The 18,035-nt window shown below is 35.0% G+C and overlaps 1 protein-coding gene across 1 annotated transcript; it reads right to left on the reverse strand.

Moving 5' to 3' along the window:
• Positions 1-383: 383 nt before the first annotated feature.
• On the reverse strand, positions 384-3,237 carry LOC149565792 (uncharacterized). Its single transcript, XM_089819286.1, has 3 exons — positions 3,082-3,237; positions 2,716-2,954; positions 384-1,634 (listed from the first exon to the last, which is right to left on the reverse strand). The coding sequence occupies exons 1-3, from the start codon at positions 3,144-3,146 to the stop codon at positions 793-795; spliced, it is 1,146 nt and encodes a 381-aa protein (XP_089675412.1). The 5' UTR covers positions 3,147-3,237; the 3' UTR covers positions 384-792.
• Positions 3,238-18,035: the final 14,798 nt, after the last annotated feature.

Genomic DNA, 18,035 nt, shown 5'->3' on the forward strand with positions numbered 1-18,035 from the left:
AGAACTACTTGGTTTCGAAACAAATATCAATGGAACGCAATATTATAACCTTTTCTAGGGCATTTTTATATCCTATTTTTGACCATGTGTTTGACACAAAGCTAGAAATATGAATAAAAAGACAGAGAAACGTTTGGAATACTCGCGAAGAACGTTTTGTGCTCTAGGAGAAAAGATCATGCTTTCCTTTCCATTAATGGTAACCAAACTATCAAGTTACTTACCTAACCTTATCTCTTTGCCTCTATAAAAAAAGAAAACAATCCCCCACCAAAGCTTTGTGATGTGTCCATTATCATTATAGTCATTCCAACCTCGGCTACGTTGCATTTAAATAAATGACTTGTGATATACTCCAACCACTTCAAATGAAAAAACTGGTATGATAAAGCACTTAAATAAATATATTTCAATTTATGAGTGGTACAAGACAAGGGAAACTTAACTCGCCCGAGACTAAAAACATTTACCAGGACCGGAGATCGGAAGGCAGACATGCCACGTGTCCGCGTAGCAAAGGGCTTCGAACCGGCGGCCATCCTGAAAACGCGGCACAAAAAGAGGCGGCTAAAGCAAAATGCCACGTAGATGGCGGGCCCCGCGCTTTCAGCTTTCCGCAACAGCTCCGACGCTGGACATGCTTACCGTCAATTGACGGGAGCTCGTCTCTCCTTTTCCCGTCTTCTCCCGGTTTGCCTGGCTGGTCTAATTCGAGCAGCAGCACAAAAATGCTAACCAGATTATTTCTTAGAATTTATGAAATATTGACCAAGCGAAGGCAATTTTTTCTGTTCACATGAGATCCAGAAGCTTATGCGGCGATGTCGGCAACGAGCCTGCTATATGTCTATTGACAGAACCTTCAGAATTGACGGAATTATTCGACGGACTTGAAGAACCCTCAAGCTTCAAATTTGACGACTTAGACGGGCAATTCAGGCTTAAATCCAGTTTCACATCACCGCATAAATTGCCGTCAGTGTTCTGATGCCGCTCATTCCCGTCAGTTGACGTGACTTCAGGAATGTCGATATTCCCGTCGACGAGATTACCATCGTTAATAACTCTGCCGACATAGTGAACGGCATCACTGGTACCGTCGACGTTGTTTCTGTCGACATCGGCGATATTGTGTCCGTCGATGTTATTGACGGCAATATTAATCCTGTCGACGGCATTATTGTTCCCGTCCTCTGTTCTTTGACGAACTGTGCGGCTTTCCGTCATAACGGACTTCACGGTCTCGTAGATCTTTGAGACGTTGTCATCAGCTGGTCTTTTGCAGGCCCCTCGAATATCAACGACGGAGAAATCTGGAATGCCAGTCCGTCTATGGATGTCGAATTTATCCTGCGATGAGTTGCCGTCTGGAGCCCGAGCGTCAACTGATCGGGAAATCGGGGCGGCTGCTGCGTTGGAATCCATTGAGGGAAATGGGGGAACAGGGGCTTTATTTCCGTTAATTGACGGGTAATAGGCAGGGGTTGGGGTTCGCTCCAGATTGCCTTGTTGGAGAACTTTCTGGACTGCTGCCTGACAAACGTGCCATTTTCCCGTCCACAGCAAACCGACAGCTCCATGTACAGGGTTTATTGTTCTTCCGCATGCTTCATATAGCAAAGATTTGAACAGGGCTGCAAAACAAATCTCCTAAAATGTCAAATGGGGGAAAAAGAGGAGGGCAAGGTTTTAAAATCCAAATCTTAAGAAAACAATGTTAAAATCTCTACAAGATTTAGTAGGCAAGAATTTGAATCCAAAAGCATTCTACATTCTCACTCGCTCAGATATACAAATTGTTGGATGAGCAGTTGATTTTGAAATCACAGAATTTTACAGATCAACAATAAAGATAGTTTTTCCAGAAGGATTTTAACAATTCTTAATCTTTCTAGTGTTGAGGGCATTTTTAGTGTGATTGTTCTGACTAAAATTAATCTAATGAGTAAGCTTACAAGAATTTGTACTAGTAACAGAATATTAGTTGTAATTAATAACATATAAATAAAAGTTAACTGAGATTAATAAGTTTGAAATCAGATGAACAGACTAAAACAGTATTTTAAGAGATGAAAGAAAACAACAAATTTTAATCATGTCAGCTGAAATAAGGTTAGTCAGGTTTTCATTTCTCTATAGCACTAAATTGGATTTATCAACTGCTATTGGCTTAACCAGGCTTCCGATACCTTAAAGCCTAAATTCGATTTGTCAACTGCTACAAGCTTAACAAGGCTTTCATTACCGGACGGCCCTAAATTCAAATTGTAAGCAGAAATACGCTTTGCTTCAAAAACGTAAATTTAAATCTCAGACATTTTTTTCCAAGAATTGCCTACAAATCATTCCAAAAAGAATACTAAAGCAGAACATTACTTTGACGCACAGATATCGCTGATCAAAATGAATTTAAATGAGGACTTGCATTTGCAAAGGAAAAGAAGCGAGGTAAAAATGAGAGTTTATGAATTTAAACGAACTCAAGCCACAGGTTCCAGGTTCAAATAGCAAAGAATTTTTTTATCACCACTTTAGACTCATTAAGTTCAATTCTAATTTTGATAGACAGTGGATAAACTTTTGAATCTGCCTAGCGCAACAGGCAAAGCTCGGTGCAAAATTAAAAAGGAACATTTTTTGTAAAAATGGCGATTTACCAGTCAAAACAGAGTACTATTCCCCCTAATAGGAAATTTAGAAATTGTTAAATCTTACCAGGACGTTCGGTCTCATGGACGCCTTGAATGAAGGTCATAAGCCCCGCGCGACCGAAGAACTTGGCAACAAAAAGCGTGGCATTGGCTTGCGATTGAGGGGGCTCAATCCACTGCAAACATTGACGAAGAATGCAATTATCACTGCAACCCTTGCGCAGGACCCTGCAGCCATTGCAGCTCATTTTCCGCAACGAAAATGGCTGAACGGCTAAAGGATTAGGAGGAGGATCGAAATTCCTGCCCATAAACAAAGGAAAACAAAAATGAAATCACAAACAACATAGACAGAAATCCTTGACAGTTGTAAAAACCCTTGAAGAGTGCGACAAAGATCTACAGAGAGCGTATGTATGGCTCGTTTTACCTTTGTTGTGTCGTGCTGCTATTCATGAGAGGAACGGAAGGTTCAGATTCAGTGCACATCGTCATCGTAACGATGAGAATGAAAATAGGAGGGCTGCGAATCGAGGGTTTTCAGGTTTCAGTCTGCCGCGCGCAGGCAGTGTGAATGAGTGCGGACAAAGGGTGTGAAAGTATAATTGGACAAAGATATAGCATAACGACAATGTAGCTAGGTGTAAAGGAAAACAGAACTACTTTTTTTTTTTTTTATGGAGGTCATCCACAAAGACATTTTAGGTATTCGATACGGGCCCACGCGTGCCTGAAATCTCTTCGGCTAAGAGCTAAGGATTGAGAAGCATCCACGAATCTCTTCGGCTCGCTGCCAAATTCGCATAGGGCACAATCTCGGCCTCATCCCTTTTTGATGTCTTTGTACCTTGCACTCAACAAGACTTGATCCTTGGTGGGCTCTTTGTGAACCATTCAACTTCACCAGTAGACCAAGGGCCCGTTGACAAACAATACACTCTTAAAATGAGATATAGATGTGTTAGTGCAATTAATTTGGGTTAACTAACAATGATAATTCTAAATTTCTACAAAATATAAATTATAGTTTAGATTTTATTTATCCAAACAAAATGATTTCTAGGTACTAATGATATTTTAAAAATTGATTGATACTTAAAGGTTAAAAAGTGATAATTTCAAAGTGTATGAAGTTTTGTTTTTAGATTTAATTGTGTATATTTTTTAAGAATCAACATTTCAGATTACAATCTATGATCCATCGTCGAGATGAGAGCATGTGAGAATTCATTCATCCTGAAGATGGATCACAAAGTGATCCAAAACATTGGTGCTAAAAAAACATACACAAGCAAAGCCAAAAGCAAAATTTCATACTTTCCAAATGGATTGTAAAAACTTGGTAATATTAATTTCAAAGTGTTCCTTGATATGACCCCTTTCCCACCATTACCCTTCCACGTACCCATCCAAAAAGTTTGTACAAATCACTGTATGCTTTTACACAAATGCCCCAATAGTCATGCAACTTTTGTATAAATGCCACAATGGTGGTGCATTATTGGTACCAAAAAACTTACATAATTGATCTGATTGTAACTATTTGTTTCCAAATAATGGACAACTATCGGTTCGTAGATAATTTTCTAATGGGCTTTCAATTTGCAAAGTGTAGTGCACAACCATTGGAACACACTCGGTTATTGTTGCTCTTTCCCTAAAGTTATTTAGTTGATGACCAAAAGTGAAAGCTTTAGATTATGCCTTCCATATATTTGGATAATTATTCTTCAAAGTTAGTGTCTTGTCTAGGATCTTATATTAATCCCCTTCTTTATTTAGAGTCAAGTTTGCATCATAGAAGGTGTGTGTGTGTAAATTTGATCTAGTTCAAATTGCAAATTTGTTATCCATCTACTAATTTAAGGAAATTATTATGTCTAGTGGTTGTGTTCTCGTAGGTTAATGTTCAAAACCATAGGTAAAGGATCAAATGTCATGAAATAACTTGCACAAAATATAATATATATTAAACAATAATGTATGAAACCCAAAAGTGAAAAGCCTCAAAACATCTCCAATTAAAATGCAATTTCATTATTTCTTTTACATGCCCTGCTTATATCTTGGAACTCGTCCAAACTTAATCAAATGCCTAAATATAATACCCATGATGACTTATCTAGATAGTGTTTTAGTAATGATCATAAAACTTAAGAGCTAGGGCAGCCACTAAATCTATATATATATATATATATATACTATGGATTTAAGGGCATGTCATGCCTCTCTCTTCAAATTTTTTTTTTAGCTTTAATGCTAGTCAATTATAGATGTTTTTTACAAAATCTATATTTCCTTGTATCAAAAGAAATGGTGAGCAATGCTACGAAGTAAGATACTCAACAAATCAAATGTTGAGGGGTTATGATACATTAGGAACACCCGCAAATGGTTCAGCCTCATACCCAGATCAAATTAGCATAGCCCAAAGAATGAAGTGGTGCTAATGCAAGATCTAGGTTTAAGGATGGGATGTGATTTGAAAATGGGTTTCATTAATGTTAGGATGTATATGATATGTAAAAATGATATGCAAATACATGAAGGAACATTTATGTTGTGACTAAGGAAATGACAACTAACAAGATGTTCAATGTCAAATCTAATGCATAAAAGTAAGTGCAAGAAAGAGAAAGGATAAACTCACCTTGAACCTAGGAGATGAAAGATGTACTTCAAATATGGTTTTGACTATTGCAAAACTTTCAATAATAAAAAATGTTTCTAGATATGATACTCTAAAACTTGTAATTTTTTAATATGGAAATTTGGAATCCAAAGGATTATGTTTACTAAAGGCAGCCTTGTCTATAAAAGTTGATCTTGTCCTAGAGACTCTAAATTTGATGAAATCTATGAAATGTATACTACTAGTTTTGTAACTCTTAAAATCTTGTCATGAAACTCTAAAGATGTGTACTTGCACATAAGAAAGGGAAAAGTTTGTGGGAAGGGGCTTTCCTTGGTCAAGCCCATGTATAAGAATCAAACTTGAAATGAAAAAAAATGTATAAGGAAAGTAATGTAATCAAAATAAATGTCAGATTTACCTTGCATGAAAATAACTTATGGATGGATATAGAAATCAGTTAACTCCATGAAGATGCTTGAAATGTATGGAATATGTTGTACAATAAAGGATGCCTTTAGAAATACATAGATTTTATAATTTCCAATCTTACATTTTGAAAGAATGTATGCTTGAAATCTTGAATAGAGAAGAATAATGAATATGTGGATCATCTCGCTTGAGAATTCCTCTATTTGGCCATCATGGGAAATAAATTTGCATCAATGAGAGAAGATTGTTTTTTCTTGAATGGATAGAGACTCAAAGATCTCGAATTGGATGTTTTCCTTCAAATCTTGAATCCAAATCTTCAATTATCTTGATTGCACTGGATCTTGAAATCACACATAATAGATTGTTTCCATCAAATTGAGGATGTAATTACATAGTAGTGGATAATCAAAATGAGGGCCCTTGGTGTCCTTTTATACTCATTTTGAGAATCAATATTGTTAGGTTAACCACAAATAAAGATTGATAAAGAAAAAACTCGTGCATTGGGCCCTAAATCCACTTAAATGTAATGCCCTAAGACAGTTGACTTGGGTCAACCTTGACCAAGACAAGGTCGACTTAGTTTGACCTAGTCCTGACAATGTTAATTTTAAAGCGGGTTCAGGTCTTGGAAAGTGCAAAATGTTTTATGGAGAGAAAAATGAAAGATGGGGGAAATCAAGAATAAAGTCATTTAGGTCTAGAAGTCACTAAAATTTGGTCTAATATAGAGAAGAAGAATGAATATGTGGATCATCTCGCTTGAGAATCCCTCTATTTGGCCATCATGGGAAATGAATTTGCATCAATGAGAGAAGACTGTCTTTTCTTGAATAGATAGAGACTCAAAGATCTCGAATTGGATGTTTTCCTTCAAATCTTGAAACCAAATATTTAATTATCTTGATTGCACTGGATCTTGAAATCACACATAATAGATTGTTTCCATCAAATTGAGGATGTAATTCGGTCTAATAGAATTGTGAAATAAAATTCAACATGCATGAGAAAGTCAATACAAGAACCTCCTTCATTTCTTGTGAGCAACATTTCAAGTTTGAGAGCACCACATTTTTTCATTTGCCAACACAACACACATTTTAATCATGATCTACTCTTTGTCACACAATTTGTTTTTCCAACACACCACGTATCCCTCAAGCACTAAACTATAGGGCTGTAAAAAGAGTGCTTAAAGGAATACAATGAATAACCAAAGCATTCAAAATAATAGGTTTAACTCACATATGCGATTGGATGAAAGAAAATTTAAGTACCAAAGTAGCCTAAGAATGTGCGAACCTCTTAAACCAAGCAATCTTTCCTTTGATGCGTAGATGTGTCCGAAAGATGGGATGTGTGCTTAAATGTGCTCAAGCTCCAAGTGGTAAGTGATCACGTGTGGAGGTGGACGAAGGATTCAACAATGGAGGTGTGTATGGAATTTGACATGGTGAGGATGTAAATGGCTATGTTGTGGCGGCTGATGGGGCATTATAAGTTTGCATGGAAGTTGATTTTTTTTGTAAAGGGAGACAATTTTATTTATAGGCCAAGGGGTAGTGAGATGGAGGGTCAGGATGCAAGGAAGGGGAATTGGTTAAGGAGGGTTATGATGCAAGGAGAAGAGAGCACATAGATTGTGCTTCTTCAAAGCTCTAGCCTTGTGACAAGTGTCACAAGGGGATTGGATAGGGAAGAGGGTCAAGATAGGTAGTTAGAGGGAGTTATGAGGGAGGATAAGGGAGGATGAGGGAAGATGAGTGTGGAAAATGGGTGTAAAAGGCATTTAAGGAGCCTTCAAGTCATGTAAGAGCCTTTAAGGCTCTTGGATTGGAATGTAAGAGGGATAGGATAGAACATTGACTTTGGTTTGGTTTAAGACTTTCTTAACCCTTGGTTAAATTTGTGCACATGCTTAGAGAATGGATTAGGCTTAGCTTAGGAGGGCATTAGGGTGCAAGTGGCATGTTAGAGGGATGTAAGTAAGCTAGCACTTTTGAGGTAGGTTAATTAGTTGGTTAAGAGGGGTTAACATGGGTCAATGGTAGGGATTTGGGTATAGTTAGGGGTTGGGAATTGTTTTGAAATTATTTATTAGATCAAAGGGGATTTTTGGGATTAAATTAAATAATTTTATGCATTTATTTATTTTAATAGGAGAATAGGGATTTAATTGATAATTGGACTTTGGATTTGTCACTTGATTTTATCAATTGGGCTAAATTGATTAATTGGATTAATTAATGAGGGGACGAAAATAGATTAATTAAATATTAAATATTTAATTAATGATGCCTTAGGAGATGACTAAATAGGATTACTTAAGTGATGTAATCAAATTTAGATGTCTACATTTTGCCCCTCTTTGAGATAGTGTTGGAACAATACTATTTCAAAGAAGTTTGAAGATAGATGACACAAAGAAATACTTTTAAGGCAATATGATTCCCCTAGTCTTCGGTAGAAGAGGAAAGAATGAACTGTGTGACTACTTAAGTTACCATGCACGAGAAAGTCAATAAAAGAACCTCCTTTACTTCTTGTGTGCAACATTTCAAGTTTGAGAGCACCACACTTTTTCATTTGTCAACACAACACACATATTAATCATGACCTACTCTTTGTCACAAATTTATTTTTGGCAATACACCACATATCCCTCAAGCACCAAACAACTCCTTCATTTGATGATGGGCTTCGGCTTTACTTCAACATAATATGTGGCCTACTCATAGGTGATTAAAATTGTTATGGTTCTCTTTGAAGGAAGTTTTCTTGCATGGATGCCTAATGTCCTCCTTTCATCTTAACGATCGTTTTCCTACTGGGACCAGTTATTTCAAAGATGGAATACATGGTCATCTCTCAGGTACTTGTGAAGCTTTTATTTTATTTTGAGAAGACAATCCCCATTGGCATATCACATGTCTTTCTTCGTACTATATAAGACTTTCTTCTGTCAACAGACTTCATTTCTTGTGGGTATGACATGCGGGTGTCTCATAGGTATTTGTGAATTCTCTACTCTTATTCAAGAAGGGTGGTTGTGTTGAAAGCTCACATGTCATTCCTACCAACTGCATGCTTCCATGCATCGAATTTTGTGAGCTCATGACATCTTCTAGTCCTAAAACAATTCTTGGCAAAGCTATTGCCATGACTTCAATGATCACTATGGAAGTTAGAAAAGGAAAGAATATAGAGAATCATTGACAATTAACAACTTGAATTACAAAAGAAAGATGATGAGATTAATGAACTTAAGAACAAAATAACTCATATTACTACTAGTTCTTGAGTTAATGGAATGTAGGTTATTAGCAAGGGTGTATACCCTCTACTAAAACCTCAATTTTATGAGAATTGTTCAAGGATTGAATCCTTCCATAGAAACAACTTAGGAATTTTATGATATTTCAAAGTTCTCATGCAACTATTAAAAAAAATTGTGTCACTTGTACTTGCATAACTTTTTTCCCATCATCATACTAACTAGAACCCACTTGCTCACATTCATGATGTCCAATTAAGGGCCTTCATATCCTAATCCAAAATAAAATCAAAAGGAAAATCCAAGCAAGACCATATCAATTGTTAGAATGTTTAGAATAACTAAGAGGGGGGATCCAAGGTCCAAATGTACCAATTGAACAAACAAACACTTAAACAATTTCAGATCTTAACATTCAATAACTTGGTCTTTATAGTCAACTTTTAGAAACATCAATTAGTTGTCCACTGTCCTAAATATAATAGACTTGTAGAATGTAAACATTAACAGTAAATCACCACAAATAACATCCATGCAAGTTAGGCACTAGGATTTAACGTGCAAACTCAATTTGGAAAAAACCACCAGTAACATGTCACCAATATTTTCACTCTTCTGAAGTGACCTCTGTTAGGAGCCAACCTTGTTAAAGGTTACAAAACACACTATTAAATGTGACATTGTTAAAAGATTTAATCATCTTGTTAGGAGTGGCCTTGCTAGAGGACTTTAGAACATTCCATTAGAATGCCACCTTGATTAAAGGATTTACATATGACTATTAGGTCAACCTTGATAAAAGGATTTCAAACTGATACAATGGTTAGAAAGTAACAAGAAGTTTTGATCTAACAAATGCAACTCACTTTGCAAATACATATCTCAGTTTGGCTCACAAGTTGATCCATTGACAAACCTTCATTTTCTTCTCAGTCTTTGATTCACTTGGCAACCCTTCAAGAAATCACACTTCTCCTCTTCTCAACTCTTCTCAGCCTTTTGCTTAAGTTTGCCAGTCAATAGCATCAACTACTGCTTCAACCTTCAACAACTCTTTAAGGTTAGCCCTTGTACCTCCTTAAGTAGGTAATTTTGATCTTTTTTTGCTTAAATACCACTGTAGATCTTATGGTTACGATCAAATTCAACACATACAATGAATCTATCCACCTTCTTGTTCATCCTCTTCTTTTCTAGAAAATTCTTCATGAATCCTTACATAGAAACGTGCAAACACGGTTTCCCTTGATTTAACTATTCCAGGTCATCCATCCTTATCTTCAACACACTTTCCATATTCCAAGAAATCAACTTTGTCAGTTGGAAATTACGATTTCTCATAAATTATCAAAATGTTATCCCTTAACCAACACTATGTTTTGGCTCTCGATCACTACTGGGTTACCCAATCGCTATTGAATTTATGTTTGGCATGTATACTATGACTTGGTCAATATTGATGCTCAGTCAACACTATTTCTACTTGGCTTATATTGTGGCGAATTCAACACTAGCATCACTCGACATACACTCCAAGTTCCTTAATCATATGTTTTATTTCTTGATCAAGCCTATGTTGTCATTATGGAAGCAGGGTCCTGTCGGTGAATAATTAGTTTATGTCATTGGTCTATCTTTGATCACTTCTTCAAAGATTTAATACATCTTCTTCACTTGTAACATAATTTAAACAATCACTTTATCTTATCAAAGTCTAACTAATTAAGTGTCCATTTGTAGTTTTCTCTTCATAACTCAACTTTTCCTCTAGGTGCTTTTGCTAAGACCATCTTTTCAAATCCTCTTCATCAATCATATAGATATGTTACTTAGATTAGATAGAAAAATGTCTTGCCAATAAGGTTTGACATCAATGACAACATAACAATTGTTCGATTGTAGTTTCAGACAATCGACAAGACAAAGTGGATGCACCACTTGTCATTAGAGATGAAAGCACAAATGCTCAAACAACCTATCATTACTAGATGTGGTTGCTCACAAAAGATTTGCATAGGAACATAAAACAAGGCTTGAGAGAGGAGGCATTCCAAGAATATGAGAAGATGACCAGGCAAGAAGGAAACATAGTCCTAAGTTCTATAATTTAGATCTAGAACAACTTGACAAATAGTATAAAAAAAATCATAGCCACATTCTCCTAAAAAATATGTCATTGCAACGAGAAGAGCACCTTGGTACATGGTATTAGGCCAATTGATGTATTAGCATTGGATCCCCCCAAAATTTTAACCCCCACTACTATTATGGCCATTCATGAGCATATTCCAACAAACATTATGGAGACAAAGGGATATTACTAGAGTTTGGTGAATGGAGGTGTTGTACAACACTCATCCACCAACTTTGAGATGAAGACGAATATTTGAAAATTTTCAATTACTGGATGACTAGCAAGACTTTGAGTTGGGGAGAATGATGTGCCAATTAAATGGCTAATTTTTTATACATTTTATGTTGATATGTTCTTAGACTCTCTCAAGTTTATGGTGTTTTATGTTGTGCACATACGTTGAACTATGTTAATGATCATGAACTTTACCTACTTTTTATAAATGCTTGGTATGTTTAACTATAATTGCCTTTATGATATTCCTATGTGAATGATTGAAGTGTGATAATTTCCTACAACCAACTAATTTTATTTCCTACAACCATGTGATAAGTGCATGTTTAATTAGGATTGAGATATTGTACAGTCTTAAAATAAGCACACTTGCCTTTTAAGACTTTTTAGCACTCATCCTTTACTGACTTCCTAGACCATGGATGGATCTCTATTCAATGTTCTTTTTTCTCCTATCTTGCGCGATATCTTCTAGTTTCATCTGTAGTCCCTACCCCTAGTCAAATTTTTTGATTTTAGCGTCGAACTCTTTTAAGCCAGTTTATGTTTATGCTTGATGACTAGTAGCATTATTTTCTAGATTATTAGATACTCTTTTCATACTTAGTTGACTTTGTGATGAGACTACTTTGGTACCAATTACTTCATGTATGCATGATTATACCTTGATGATGATTATTTACAATGATTTTAGTTATTTGATGATGTTAGATGGATTATTTATACATGTTTTCTATGGATACTTACCCCATACTGCATGTGTATGGTGTACGTGTATGTTTTCTTTATGTATGACATTTATGACGTGGTTAAGGAAGGGAGTCATAGTCACCTATTAGTCAAGATCTACACGATGCATCACTTCTTATCATTGGTTGTTTAGTTTAGAATATATGTGTTTGTACATGCGTGGATTTTATGCAAACTGCAAGTGTCGAGTATCAACTTCCTTGAATTCCTAAGATAAGTGTACCCTATCGCAATATCTCAATGGTAAGAGAGGGGAGATAAATTCTTAAGTCCAAATCCTAACCTTTAAACCAATTGCCCTAGAAAATTAGGACAAGTATCTGAGATGATTACCCTTTTGAATGCATTGTATGACGTAAATTCGTGATTATAACCCTTGAGTTTGATCTTGTATGTGGTATTTTATGATGGGGTTTCGTATTTCGTCTTATAAGTCTTTTGTGATGTTTCTGTTAATTAAGTCAAATTAAAAGATTAATTAATGATTTATTTTAATGGAAAATTATTATGATATTTTCAATATTTAATTAATTGAGAAAGTAATTAAATAAAAAGAATTAAATTTAAAGAGGAAATTATAGCTCTAATTTGAGAGTGTAATAATATTTATTTAATTTTAATAATAATATATTTCAGAGATCATTTTTAAATAAATGCTAAATATTATTATTACTTAAGTTAATAAATATTATATTAATAACACTTTGAAAATAAATTAAAGAGTGAAAAATAAATAAATTTAATAAAGATATTTTATACTGCAAAAAATGTGCATGAAAACATAAAAGAAAAGATAATAAAGAGTTAAAGGGTGGTGATCAAGGAGTTCCCTTGGGTGATCGCACAATCAATGCCTCGAATTTAGGAGAGAACTCTTTATCAACAATTGAGGGTTCATTTTACAAAAAAAGGGGAGGGGATTGGGAATTTTGGAGAAGAGAATTTTTAGAGAGAAGGTTTTGAGAGAAAAGATTTGTCTCACAATCTTTGAGTGTTTGCAAATTTAGCATCAGAATCAGGTAGATCCTTGTGTTTTGATCACCCAGTTAATTATGTTATTAAATATTCTTGTCTTCATCGTGGTTGTGAATTGTTTATCCAAATTTCATTCTGACAAATCTTTCAATATTTTATTTTGAAATTATTGGTATGCATGTGGATTTCTTCTGTATACGTGAGGATTAAAAATATCATTAGAACTCTCTTTCAATAGATTTAAAAATTGAAAGTTAAACTAAGAAGGGTTTTGAAAGAAATTAAAATTGTATATTGAAAATTTAATTAATTCGTCGTATTTTTCCCATTAGAGTATTGATAGAACCTCTGTATATATATATATATATATATAAACAAAATTGGATTTGGGAGGGGGACGATTTTTTATTTATTATAAAAAAATAATTATATAATTATATATATATAAAGGAGAGGCAAGTTTTACCTCACCTCCTCCCCTTACCCTACCTGATGGAATATTCGTTGTTGCTCACAGGGTACTGCGACAACAGTAGTACTCTGTATTGCTATGGCCACACGACTTTAAAGGTCGACAAGACCTAAACACTATATTACATGCATGTTCAAATTATATTTTTAAGATTGTTTTTATTTAATTTTTATTAAATTTAAATTTGTATTTGATTTAAATTATTATTTATTAATAATTTTTATTAATATTTAATAATTTAATGAATATCAATATAGTTGTTTATTTCATAATTATTAATTAATTAAATCAAGTTTGATTAATAATGAATATCATTTAATGAAGTTTTAAATTTATTTTATTATTATTAATGATATTGATTTTAATAAAATTGTAAAAAAAATATTCAAAAATCAATAATTATTATTTTAATAATTTAATAAATAATTACCTTAAAATTATTTTAGAATATTTGACTTATAATCAAATAAGGGTTATTGTGCATTTTATTCAAATATAAGAAATGGGTTAATTTATAAGGGTAAACTGTGAATCTCACCTACTTGAAACATACATTGAAAACAAATACTTAAACTCTATGGTTAACTCAACTATGTGTTTTCAAAATCAAACCAAACTATGAAACTACACTGTTATCTGTATGTTGCCTATGTTTTGGGTTTGGGTTGACTAGAGTGTTGACCAACTATAGGATGTTTACCAAAGGCTTGGGAGTTCTGTGTTTGTGATATTATGATGATGTGATCTTGATTTTTTAAAACTCAACCATTGTAATGTGTCTAGTATGCTCTATGATGAGTTTGGATCTATTGTTCATTATTGCTTTTCAATGTTCTTGTGTGAAACTAAGATGAATGTTATGACCTATTTGACTTAACCTTTGAGTCTTTGATTAGTTATTTTTGGGATGCTTTCTAGTTGCTTGTAAAGAACTGAGGTGTTATTTTGGATTATATTTTGATGCTTTCTAGTCACTCATATAGGACTGAGGTGAAAATTGTGATTCTTTGATTTGTACTTTATGAGCCTAGGGTAGTTAATCTTTATGTTAAGTTGGGAAGTGGCTTGCAATGGATGTCGAGGCCCAAAGTGGCTGCCAGGGTAACCCATTGCAAGTAGTTAATAAGTGAAAACACTACACTAAATGAGAGTAAAATGAACCTAATAAGAGTCTTTGTCTTTCCTCGCCCATGCCTCGAGTGCTAGTATAGACTAGGATGGGAGTAGAGAGGATGCTTGGTTGCAACCATGCATTGTTAGTATGCCTTGTCAATACGAAAGGATACTAGTGCTGCATAGAGTCACTAGGGAGCCGAAAGATTTTTTGGTGTAAATAAGTATTTACTATTTACACTTACATAAGTTTACTTGGTTTAATGCATTATTTAATTATTTTGCATTATTTTATTATTTATTTAGATGAGACACTTAGGAGTTTGTGTACTCTCACAGAAGTGTGCAACTCTAATTATGCACATGGTGTTTAAAACACAGGAGTTTGCATCATTCACTAAGTTGTCATGTTGACAACACAGTTATTCACACTCCTAATTTAGCACATGTTGTCTACACCACTGATTTGCATGATACACCATTGTAGGCTTATCCTCACATCATCACACTTAATTTCATACTTAATGGAGGATAACCCATATCTGGTGGACATGTGCCTGGTTGTATGACTTATCATGATGCTAACTTTTATGCATTCTAGAAGCTCTCTTGAGGCTTTTATATACAGACACTCCTAGTATACTCTAGAATATGGCATATTGAATGAATATCGTCATTCTGATCATACTCTATCTTATTGGTCTACTGTGTGCTTGTGTTTGAGTTCCTTGGTCTTGGTGGAATTTTGGCCTAAGCCAAATTATTACATGGTATTAGAGCTAAGGGAGATTCTCTAGACATAGTCATTTGAGACTGTTCATGCTTCAACACCTCGACCCGAATCTGGAGCATCCGTAGAAATTGAGAGTGCCTAGAGCCAAATTTGAGCTCGCCATTGCATCCAGAGTGTTGATTTGGTGAAGATCGACTATAAATTTGACTATGCTAGGCAAAATTTGATTGTGAAGCAAATTTTTTTCGCAAATTGGAACCCAGAGGCCCTGATTTGCAGTTCAGGTATGATCTAATTTGATCTGATTGTTTGCATTTTCAGATCTATTAATTCTCTGTATTTTCTGAATTGGTATTTCAGATTTATTAGTTGCACAGGAAAATAATTTTTTTTTGGCCGAACCGGGCAGTGACACCTTGGCTCGACTCTGTAATTTTTGTAGAATATTCTGTAATTTATCGCAAGGTATTTTAATCATCAGGTTCATTCAATTTTTGGCCTCTACAAGTTCAGGTTGTACCATATTAAACTCAATGACCAAGCACATAATTCGACAAATGTAGAGATCCACCGGCGGTTACAAATTCGACCAGGTAGCTTCCTACCTTAGCGGCCTTGGCTTTGGTTAACACAAAGTAGTTTCACATCTTTATACACCCACAGGGTTTATTTTCCCATGAATGTGGGATAAGCCCTCATGCTGTGGTGAGTAAATATACATCCCGACTCTTGTTGGAAAGAAACTTGACGATGATTTCGTAGTGAAGGCATTCTAGATTCAGGTCATCGCATAAATCGAAACCTGTCGCAGCGAGAAAGTTTGACATTAGCTTTCGACACCGCTATGAACCATCTTTCAGATAGCAAAACTCAAAATACGGTAGCAAGAAAAGGGATCTTCGACAACGTCAAAGACTCTCGACAATAGGGTTTAAATGTGCAGCGATGACATGCATCGTGTGATAATGCACACATGCGACATTCATTCAGATTGTGCCCAGTGGATAGCAAGTCACCACGCGACTCATAAAGACTCTGCCACATGTCTCAATAGTCACATCAACTGCCAAATACACTTGCATAATTAGCAATCTAGTCACTACTCATAAAGGTGACATCATGTTGACATCATCCAAGGCTTGGAGGTGTGTTGACGTCATCAAGTTCATGAGCCTAAATTTGATGGTCATTTGACTGTCATTTTTGGCCAAATTACAACTACTGCGATGGTCGTATAATCATCAAATTTAACCCTATATTTTGCTGTTGCAACCCCTATCTAAATTAATTTTTGATTTTACAGTCTGACTTTGAGAAGCCATAACTCAGACATCCGAACTCCAAATCAGGTGCAATTTTTTTTGAAATTGGGTAAAATTTCCTAAATTTTTTAGTGGTGTAGCTCTTTTCTAGTTTTGGTGCACGAATTATTCAAAAATTACATTTTTTGACAATTGTACCTGCATAATCCTACATTTTGTAACTTCAAACACTTCGTACGGGCACATCTAGAGTCAAAAATAGGTTCTATTTTTTTTAAGGTGTGTTATTTTTTGTCTACTTTCTAGATCTGCTATCAGATTGTAGGGTTGTGTGGAAAAAAGTGTCACTTTTAGCAATAGGGCCTTTCTTTGCTTTGTATTGCTTCAGAATTGTAGCACATTGTAAAGTTCCAGATTTGTAATCCATTAAGAGGTTGTAACAAGAAAAATTAGAAGTCTACAAAGGCCAAAATTGGCAAGTGGTCCATTGTAATCGCACTACCAATAAAGTGCCCAAATCATCTATTTTGGGGGGGTTTCTTGATTTAGTGAAAAGGGAGGGTGTTCTTGGTGTTGTGTTCTTTCTTTTTTGCACTTTTCTTTCATTTTTTGCATTATAGGCAACTTTAAGTTTCCAAAATTAACTCCTCATAACTATGCTACATGGTCCATCAAAATGTGGTATCACTTAATGCATAATGGAGTTTCACAATATGTAGATGGTACTCTTCCTAAACCAACAGGTGATAAAGTTTCAGCAAGTGATATTTCAGCTTGTGTAACAATGGATAGGAAAGCCCTAAGTGATATATGTTTGGGGGTTGATGATAAGATCATGTATCAGATTAAGAAGTGTTCTACTTCCAAGGAAGCTTGGGATACCCTCGAAAACCTTTATGGTAAAGTGTCTGAAGAGGATGTTTTTAAAATTGAAGATGAGCTTGTCTTCTTAGATCCTAAGTCATACGATTCAATACAGGATTTCATCATCAAGGTGAATGAACTAAGGACAAAGCTTATTGATTGTGGGGGTTCTATCAAAGATGACAGATTGATCTATCTCATACATAACAAACTACCGTTCCACATTTGTATCTTCTTTTAACACCTCAAAGACTACCTTAGGGTCTACCTATAAGAAAGTCACTTTTGATGAATATGTTGATCTGTTGGATACTAAAGAAAAGAAGTTGAAATTAATGGGGATTCTCAAATCACCTCAATCTAAAGCATTGGTGGCCAAAAATGAGGGTTCTCAACATTCAGCTGGACAGTCTTCAAATAAAGGAAAGGGTTAGAAGAAGTGGAAGAACAAATCAGAGGATGCAGAAAAGACAACAACACAATCCAGTCAACAAGGCAAGTCCTCG

This window comes from Cupressus sempervirens, chromosome 3 (assembly GCF_028749045.1).
Source record: "Cupressus sempervirens isolate cs-2001-9-10 chromosome 3, ASM2874904v1, whole genome shotgun sequence".
NCBI lineage: Eukaryota > Viridiplantae > Streptophyta > Pinopsida > Cupressales > Cupressaceae > Cupressus > Cupressus sempervirens.

What these genes read in the sequence shown, in the direction of transcription:
- LOC149565792 (XM_089819286.1), bottom strand. Translation starts at nt 3,146, where the DNA reads ATGACGATGTGCACTGAATCTGAACCTTCCGTTCCTCTCATGAATAGC. An exon ending in AGCAGCACGACACAACAAAG is followed by an intron (nt 2,955 to 3,081) that starts GTAAAACGAGCC and finishes GTTTATGGGCAG; the next exon opens with GAATTTCGATCCTCCTCCTA. An exon ending in CCATGAGACCGAACGTCCTG is followed by an intron (nt 1,635 to 2,715) that starts GTAAGATTTAAC and finishes TTTGTTTTGCAG; the next exon opens with CCCTGTTCAAATCTTTGCTA.